This window comes from Physeter macrocephalus, chromosome 10, assembly GCF_002837175.3.
Source record: "Physeter macrocephalus isolate SW-GA chromosome 10, ASM283717v5, whole genome shotgun sequence".
Classification (NCBI taxonomy): Eukaryota; Metazoa; Chordata; class Mammalia; order Artiodactyla; family Physeteridae; genus Physeter; species Physeter macrocephalus.
The window spans coordinates 63,060,328-63,069,725 of NC_041223.1; the positions used below are offsets into that span (position 1 = coordinate 63,060,328).

At 38.1% G+C, this 9,398-nt stretch overlaps 1 protein-coding gene across 1 annotated transcript in view; it reads right to left on the reverse strand.

The window, feature by feature from the left end:
* Positions 1-377: 377 nt before the first annotated feature.
* Positions 378-9,398, reverse strand: part of FHL5 (four and a half LIM domains 5) — a 13,063-nt gene continuing 4,042 nt past the window's right edge. The window contains exons 4-5 of the mRNA XM_028494640.1: positions 5,119-5,305; positions 378-755 (exon numbers count right to left, since the gene is read on the reverse strand). Coding sequence (XP_028350441.1) covers positions 592-755; positions 5,119-5,305 — 351 coding nt within the window. The 3' untranslated portion in view covers positions 378-591. The remainder of the gene's footprint in view (positions 756-5,118; positions 5,306-9,398) is intronic.

Genomic DNA, 9,398 nt, shown 5'->3' on the forward strand with positions numbered 1-9,398 from the left:
GGATGAGGGCAAATTGTAGCTTTGTTTTTCAACTCTGAAGTCAGTACTTGTGAACAATAAAAGAATGATAAAATGACAAAATACTTAAATGTGATGATTAGTAATCAGTTCCCCCTGATCATTTTTGTTCTTCTACCATTCACAGCCAATCATGTTATATATAACTAGCTAGTTAGGAATGCAAACATTAGTCTCATGTATGCCCTTCAATTTGATCTCTTATTTTCCTTTTTACTCTGCAGGTTTGAAAAACATCAGTTTTCAGTAATAACATCCATGACTTCTAGGTATAGATCATACACTTGATTATAGTAAAGAAATATTTTCCTGTATTTCTAACAGCAGAGTGCAGTATTTTGCAAGGAAAGGGGCCTTTGTGACTTAGTATATATTCATTTCTGTTAGACTGTGTTTTTTTTTTTGAGCTCTTATAACATAGTTCAATCAGACTGTGTGCAAAAACTCTTCCGCTATAAACTCTACATAGATTTTTTCTAAAAATTAAGTCAGAAGTACAACATCGATCGAGTTCTGGATTTAGTGAGAACAAAAGCAAGGGGTGGATTTCAGGTGGGGAAGGACTGTCTCCTTCTACATGTCAGTGTCCACCTCAGAGCCACATTTGTGGCAGAAGATTTCCTTGTTGTGAGTCAGGAAGCCTTCCCCCACCAAGGAGACTGAGCACCTCCCACAGTTAAAGCATTCGCTGTGCCACTGGCGGTCTTGAAAGCAGATAAACTTGGCATCTCTGAGACCTGTAAAGGAATTGGAGAAAAAGGGTAATCTATTCTTTCAACAAATAGATTGAGCATTCTCTCAGGGACTCTTCTGGGAACTGGAGATACAGCAGTGAGCAAGACCATGTAGAGGCAAGTAACCTAAGAAAGGAGGCTGCCCCGAGTGACCTGTGTCCATTTGGGAAAGTCGCCCATGGACAAGTTCTTTCTATGAGACCCAGCCAGATTCTCAGTCAAATTTTTCCATAATCTACATAAGTAGGTAGAATCTGGGTATACAAAGCACATATTTTTGGAGACAGTTAAGGATTGCCTAAGACATAAGGAAATACAGGGTAGTGCAGTGAGAAGAGGGTATAGGTTTTGAAGTCAGACATATTTAAGTATGAATATTTTTTTTCCCTCTTTGTGACCCTGTTTACTTAGAAACAAAATTAAGATAAAATAAATGTATACTTCCCAGCCTGGTATTTGATATTTTAATGACTTTTAGTTCTCTTCCCTCTTTTTTTCATGTTTCATTTTATTCAGGATAAAGTCCCATGGTCGTATTGTGGTTTGGGACACAATTCCCAAAAGCCCTAAATAGAGAATTTCATCTAAACTATCCTGTAGCTAGCCTAATGTGATGACCTTATTACCTTGCCCAGAGGTGACTTCAGCATAGGCTTGCAGCAAAGATCTGTGACTCTGATACCTCTGGTCACTGAGGCCATGCTACCCATTGATGAGTTTCTAAGAGGTACTTTGTCAGCCTCTATCACTTCAACTTGGGCCTCACTTGAGCCACAGGGTTTCTAAGGTAAGGTATGAGAATTTGAGTCTTCAGTGAGACTCTATCTCTATATCCCAAATATGAATCCAGCGTTCAGTTCAAGGAACTGATTTTGAGGAGTCGTAGAAAAGGAGAAAAGGTCTAAGGATTGGGAAGGTGTTGGGATGCCCTGGGCTTGAGTCTTTATTTGCCAATGATAATGAACTTTTGTTTTCATCCTGGAAACGTTTTTTGATGTCTTCACATAAATTTACTAGTTCAGGGATAAATTTACATCAAATTCTTGTACTTTTCTTGATTAAATTTATAGCTTATTTATGATGCTGTCATCACTACTTTCTAATAAATCAATAATGTACCAATTAATTCCCTTAATATTCAAAACATTAATAAGCTGACTGCAAGAATAATGTTCTGTATATACATAAATCATCTCCGTTCATAAAACTAATTATTATACATCCAGCATTTTGATGCACATGAGGTTTTCTTGATTTTATTATTAGGCCTTGTACAGGTGGCAAATGTAAAAATAATTTTCTGGAATTTTACAAAGAAGAATAAAAAAGAAGCATCTGGTGGCAGGAATATAAGAAAGTCCTGACTCAACATGTGAGCTGATTGTAAAGTTTTTTGATTTTGGATATGTTTACTCCCTCAGGTCACAAGGGTCATTTGCAATAAGAAAGTCAGCAATGAAACAGGTCTCTGACACCTGTTTTATTTGGCTTCATTTATTCCTGAAAATTCCGTAGAATAAGAGCTAGCATTTGTTGAGCACTTGAAGATGAGCCCGTCACTATTCTAAGCCCTTTACTTCAGATAGTTCTCACCTCACCTTCATGGGGTAGATATTACCATCAACCCGACTTTGCAGACAGAAATTGTCAGACAGAGAGGTTCAGACTCTTGGCCAAATCACCCAGATGCTAAGTGGCAGATCTGGGATTCAATCCTAGGCCATCTGGTTTCAGAGCCTATGCTCCTAACTTCACCAAATTGTCTGAATTTTCTTTTTTTAAAGAACATAACCAGGAACCTTAGCATCCCTTTCTGAAGAAATCAACATTTGAAACTCACTTTACTAAAAATAAACAGAAATAGAAGAAAGCAAAGATATGATCTTGTTCAATTCCTCATTTTGCAAATAAGGCAAATGAGGACCTTGGAGGTGAGTTTTGTACCCACGGGTCACACAGTAGTCAGGGACAGAGGCAAGACCAAGGTCTTTTACTCCCTAGATCAGAGCTCTTCCTGCTAGATCAAGCTGCTTCGTTTATCCCAGAAAGTTTGCAAGGTAAATCCTATCTTAGAGGAGGAGAAAAAATCGTAATTACATCTTGAGTTTGTTCCTTATAGATTTAGTTACTTTAAAATAGTGTTTTGAAAACATTCTAACAGTTTCTTAGGATGACATATTGTTTGCCTGAATGTACAACTTTCAGAAGATAAATATATGGTAGTATAGTTCCCTATGGTACATTAGTTCAAATAGTTCAATTTTAAAGAAGCACTACTACAGGGCCTATATACATTTAAGAATCAGATCAAAACATATTAAAGTGAGTTGGAAGTTTTTGCAGGCATTTAGTTTCTGGTGTCTCTCAATCACAGAGCTAAAAGAAGGTTAAGATAATGACCAAAAGACTGTCCTAAATTAAATGCATATCCTGCATGTGGATTACTTTGGGGACAAATCTTTGGTTCCTGATCATCCCTATGCTTCATGAGGAACAATGTGGTTTTTCTGTCTGACCTAAAAAAAACCAAAAAAACAAAAAACGCTGTGCTCAGTGATTGACCTGTAACAACCCATCAGAAAAATCACATGAATCTGTGATGGGTCAGAAATGAAACTCATCAAGTTCAGGGCTTGTGTAGGCACTTTCAGATCAGTATTAGCCATTTGGGTCCCCAGAAAATTTTCAAACCATTTTGAGTTTATTTTCTCATTTCTTCATGGAACACCCCCCCGCCCCCAATTTTTTTTTTTTTCTGGCCAATTCAAGAAAAGTGTTGTAGAATAAATTGACTAAATCCATTGGGCTGTGATTGCAGATTTTACTAAGATTTTGCTGCTCCAGTTTACTGTTGCATTTATGGAAGTCCCATTTCTAACTAAAACCAGTAGAGATGGTGGCTTATTCTCTTGGCTTCAGGAGTTGCCAGATGTATAGAAGCAGGAGAGCAGAGTGGTTAAGAGCCCAAGATTTGGAGCCCTATAGTCTGGGATTGCCAACGTAAGCCCTTGAAAGGGCTGGAGAGGTGACATAGCTGAGTGATAGAGACAAGGTGGAAGCAGCAAAGGGGGCATGCCCTACATAATGGGCCAGCCACTCAGCTCCATATGACCATGACCCGGCTGGGAATGCGAGGGTAGTCTGCTCACCCTGGGCAGGCTCTTTATTTACTTTTTGGCTACAGAGATGGATTTTACATTAGTTGTTTACAAACAAGTGCAGGCCAAACAAACCCTGCTTGCTGGCCAGATATAGCCCCTAGGCCAGTGTGAGATTCTGAAAAACATGGTGCCTTCCTTGTACAGACAGACAGAACTATGTTCTGTTCATCCAAGAAACTCCCTCCCTTGCAAGTAAGTGAAAGCCTATCAAGCTGGGTTTGCAGCAAAACTCTTTATTTGAAGATGAATAAATATTCAGTTTTACTTTGTGATATATTTGAAGATAGAAGAGGAGGAATAGGATAAAAGAATCTTTAATTCTGTGTTATATAAACTGAGCTAAAAGTGAAATATGACCTAAGAGTATTAGGAATGGAGAACAGAAGTATAGTCTGCCATGTTATTCGGTGACCATACATTGCCTAAAAGAATAGCTGTTGGATTTCTCAGGTGTGATGAGATCTTCAGTTCCTTTACTACAGGATTAGCATTTTAGAAGTGTCTCTAAGGAAAATATAATGCTCTTTTTACCTTGAAAATCCATTTAACACAGATCGATTTACCATTTATGTTATTTTCAAATCATGTATATTTTGTTTCTTCAACAGAATGCTATCTTGTTTTTTTATCTCATCTATTCACAACTAAAACTTATTGTAAGTGAATAGAAAGCAAAGAGAATAATACATTTGTTAGAAGCATCTTAAATTGAGGTTTAATTAATTCCTGACCTATGCTATCCTAATTATTATAGCTTCAGATTTTTGTACAGTACTTGCATTTAATTAAAACTTTTTCTATTTTAAGGCTCTGTTACCCTTGTTTGGAATTCAGCAGCATTTTGTTTTATAAGTATCCCTTACCCCACTCAGCTCCTTAAAGTTCTGCCTCAGATCAGGCCTCCTTGTGAAGGTCTTCTCCGCTCATCTTATCCTCCTTCTTCCCTGAATTATTACTTTATGTAGAGTCAGTACCATGAGGTTTAGTATTAATTACCCTCTACAGAGCATAGCTACCTTAATTATACTCTATACTTGCCTTGAGGGTTCTGCGTAATATTTGTATATAGGTACCCATGTTTATTTCAAAAGGAAACATAAAGGAAAGATCATTCTTTTTTAAATTGCATTTCCTGAATTACCTACATAGCATTTACAGAGCCATAACCGTCTCATGGTAGGATCATATTAAACTGAATAACTCACCAGTAATAGGCTTGGTGCAGGTGGCACACATTTTGGCATAAAAATGGTTGTAGCAGTCCAAGCAGAATGGATAATCATCTCTGGACATAAACTCTTCTTCACAGAGCTCTTTCCTACAGCTACTGCACAGAAAACACTCTTTATGCCATGGCTGGTCACAAAACATTATCCCACCCGAAGTAATCACCTGGCAAATGATCACAAAAAAGACAATGACTGTGGAAGTTATTACAATTCAGACCTTTTGTGATTCTCTTCTGTGCCCACAAGTGGTACTTTGGGCTACTCCATCACATTGTGTCAGGATGTCTTTTCCCTGTGATTTTTTTGAATCTGTATGAGAAACAAAAGGCTACAGGGATTAAATAGAACTGGTGATAAATATGCTAATTTTTCTCCTACAATGGAACAGAAAGGAAACAGGACCATAATGAACTCAGGAAGATGAAAAAGAAATAGGCCCTTGATTCCTTTGCTCATCTTTCTCTTTCTTGTTGGTTTTCAAAGATCTGTTTTTAGAGCTAAGATATTTTCTATGCTATGAGCTAAGATATTTTCTATGCTATGTTCTTATGTCCATGTATAACTTTTTTTTTTTTTTTTTTTCTTTTTCTTTTTTTTTTTTTGCGGTATGCGGGCCTCTCACTGTTGTGGCCTCTCCCGTTGCGGAGCACAGGCTCCGGACGCGCAGGCTCAGCGGCCATGGCTCACGGGCCCAGCCGCTCTGCGGCATGTGGGATCTTCCCGGACCGGGGCACGAACCCGCGTCCCCTGCATCGGCAGGCGGACTCTCAACCACTGCGCCACCAGGGAAACCCTCCATGTATAACTTTTAAGGATACTTTAAAAAAAAAAAAAAAAAAAAAAAAACTATTTTTTTTCCTGAATGCTTTATTCCAGCAGTAGTAACCCTGAAAGGAATTGATCAACACCATAATCTGCTAATAATGAATAATATTTCTGAGGTGTTTTTTCAGTCTTCAACCCTTAACATTAACATCTTCAACTTCTTAACATTCTCGACATCCTGACACAGTAGGGACTATTATCTTTCCCTCTTTAGAGATGAGCAACTACTGAGAGTTAGACTAGTTAAGTCACTTGCTAGGGTCACACAGAGCTAGCATTCAAACCTGCAGTCTTATTCCACAGCCCATGTGCTTAACCATGAACACAGTACTAAGATTAGATTACTTTGCACTGGTAAGCAGTTGACGAGTCTTTGTTGAATGAATGAACAAACACTAAGGAAAAAAATGTTTGGAAAGCAACTCCAGTATTGTATCTAGCACAAATAGGGGTGCTGTGGGCAACTGTGTGAGTTTTCAGCATTAGGGCTCAAAGTCATTAGTGCTGGTTGTACATTGAACCTTAATGTGTGATATGCTAGGGTTTTGCAGAGATGCTTGTTATTCCTCCATAAGACTTATCTTCTAAACCAGTTTAATTTGCATTTTACTTTTTTGAAGGCTGAGATATCTTTATTTAAAAATCAGATGGAAAAATATTAGACAACTTTTCTTGTGTAGCAATTTTTAAGTCATAGCATCTTTCAAGTCCACGGCTCTTGAGGTCCTGGGGTGTCCGGGGAACCTGCCATATACTCATGGAAGTGTCTTATAATGACTGAAGCAGGGGCTTCCCTGGTGGCGCAGTGGTTGCGCGTCCGCCTGCCGATGCAGGGGAACCGGGTTCGTGCCCCGGTCTGGGAGGATCCCACATGCCGCGGAGCGGCTGGGCCCATGAGCCATGGCCGCTGGGCCTGCGCGTCCGGAGCCTGTGCTCCGCAACGGGAGAGGCCACAGCAGAGGGAGGCCCGCATACCACAAAAAAAAAAAAAAAAAAAAAAAAAAAAAAAAAAAAAAAAAAAATGACTGAAGCAATGTGATATCTGAGATGCGGCCTGTAATCTTTGTATGCAAATTAAGTAGATATAGAAAAAGTCTATTCTAAGCCATCCTATTGTGACATCTAAGTATCCTATAGCCATCCTATAGGATACTTGTCTATCCTATAGGCTTTTGAAAAGATTATTCTAAAAATATTTTAAAATCTTACAATGACTATCTTAAAAATTAAAGATACTTGATAGCAAGTTATTTTTCATACAGGAGAAAAAGTATACTATTCTAAATAAATAAATAGGAAACATAATGGTGTGTGTGAGCTAAAGCAATTTAAAATGCCCCCCTACTGACTTCAAATGCCTTACAGAAGGCACAGCAGAATTCCAGATTCCTTTGATTTGTTTGGTCAAATGATTAGCAGGCAATACTTAAAAGATTCAAAACTTGAAAACTGTATACACAGCAAAATAAAACTTGATGTACCCACCAAAGATTGTTTCATTAGGGAGAAGAAACTCTGGAACATTAAAAATTGTTTGCTTGTGATTATATTCTTTTGAAGAGGCAGACGGGCTAAGATGAAGTCTGATATCCAAGTGTGGTTTTTGCTACTGATTGATCCCAGGATTTAGAACAAGTTTCTTCTCTGGCAAAGTGGAGGCAATAACGATTTTGCATCCAGTGGATGAAAGCTGATGAATCACAAAATACTCTATGTGAGTCTTGAGGAGTTTGAATTCAGAGTACTACAGTTTGAGGTTACTTGCTTTTTGGTAGAAAATAGATTTTATTTTGTGAAACTAAAATGTATGAAAAAAGTTCTGTGGGCCTGATGGTCAAGTAGTTTTTGCTTATTTTCTTTTGTTTTATATTTGGTCTTTGGCTTGGGTTGAAACAAATTGTTTTTCTTCAGCTTGGATCATCTTGGTCTGAAACATTTATATCCAGCTTTCCTTAAAGGACTTGTGGTTTTAAAAAATTAAATAGAAAATAATCTGGCATGTTGTGATCTGTCTACTACCCAATAGAAACATTTCATAAATTTTTGGGTGACTTCAAATCATGTCCTAAATATAGGGCAGGCTCCTCTAACCTGGGAAACACCAGGGCTTTGGCCCCAGATAGTGCTCAACTCTGATGTACTAGAGAAGTGCTCTTGACTCTTTATAGCATTGAAAGAAACTTTATATTGTGTGCCCAACAAATGATTTTAAGATGAGTCTCATGAGTGTCATTAATATTTTAGTGTAAGTCCTTAAGAAACGTAGCCTAAAAATGGCCAACTTAGTTGTCCTGCAAAACAGTGAGATAAATCTATTTTATTTCCAGCATCCCTTTCTAAATGCATGTCATTGACTGAATTTTTCAGAGCTTCATCTGTCACAGGGTCATAGGGTCTGACTGTTTCTTGTAAAGTCATTTTCTAAGTTGTTACTTCTGGTAGAGTAATGGAAGTCTTCGGGTGTAAGATGGTTTTGTAGCATGTTACTTTCAACTGTAATTTTCAGCCATCACGACAGTGTAATTTAATAATTATAACATAGGGGTTGATTGATGCCTCTTCAAATGCAGTACCAGTATTTTAAATATATGTGGAAAATCATTGAGTGTGTGTATGTTTGTACATGCATTTGTAGAAAGTGGCAATGACACTTCAGATGCAAGTATGCAAATGGTCTTAAGAGACCTGTCAGAGTAGCCTGTAGATCAAAAATGTTTAGAAACCACTGGACTTACCCAATATGTTTTCATGATTCAAGCTTTCTCATCACAAGTTATAGGGTTATTTGAAACTTATGATGCCTCACAGGTCAAGAATTTCTTTGAGAACATCGATATATATTTATGGAATACAGACAGACTTTATCAAGGTGATAGAGATGAGTGACTTTTTCACGTAAAAGCTTAGAGGATACAAAAAGAATTGGACCATGTTTACCTGAAAAAAAATGACTTTTTTTCCTATTGGAAAATATGTTTTGAATGGGTGTCCAAGTTGAAAGGCCCTGCATGGAGCTCTGGAGCTGGAGGTGAAGGAAACCACTTGCAGTTCTTAAGTCATCTTTCTGTCTTTCTGTCTAATGAATTTCCCTAAAGATCTTGCCAATCTCTTGAGTGTCACTCTCTTATCTATCCACTGTTTTTTTCTTTTTTAAACGTCTTTATTGGGGTATAATTGCTTTACAATGGTGTGTTAGTTTCTGCTGTATAACAAAGTGAATCAGCTATACCTATACATATATCCCCATATCCCCTCCCTCTTGAGCCTCCCTCCCACCCTCCCTATCCCACCCCTCTAGGTGGTCACAAAGCACCGAGCTGATCTCCCTGTGCTATGTGGCTGCTTCCCACTAGCTATCTGTTTTACATTTGGTAGTGTATATATGTCCATGCCACTCTCTCACTTCGTCCCAGCTTACCCTTCCCCCTCCC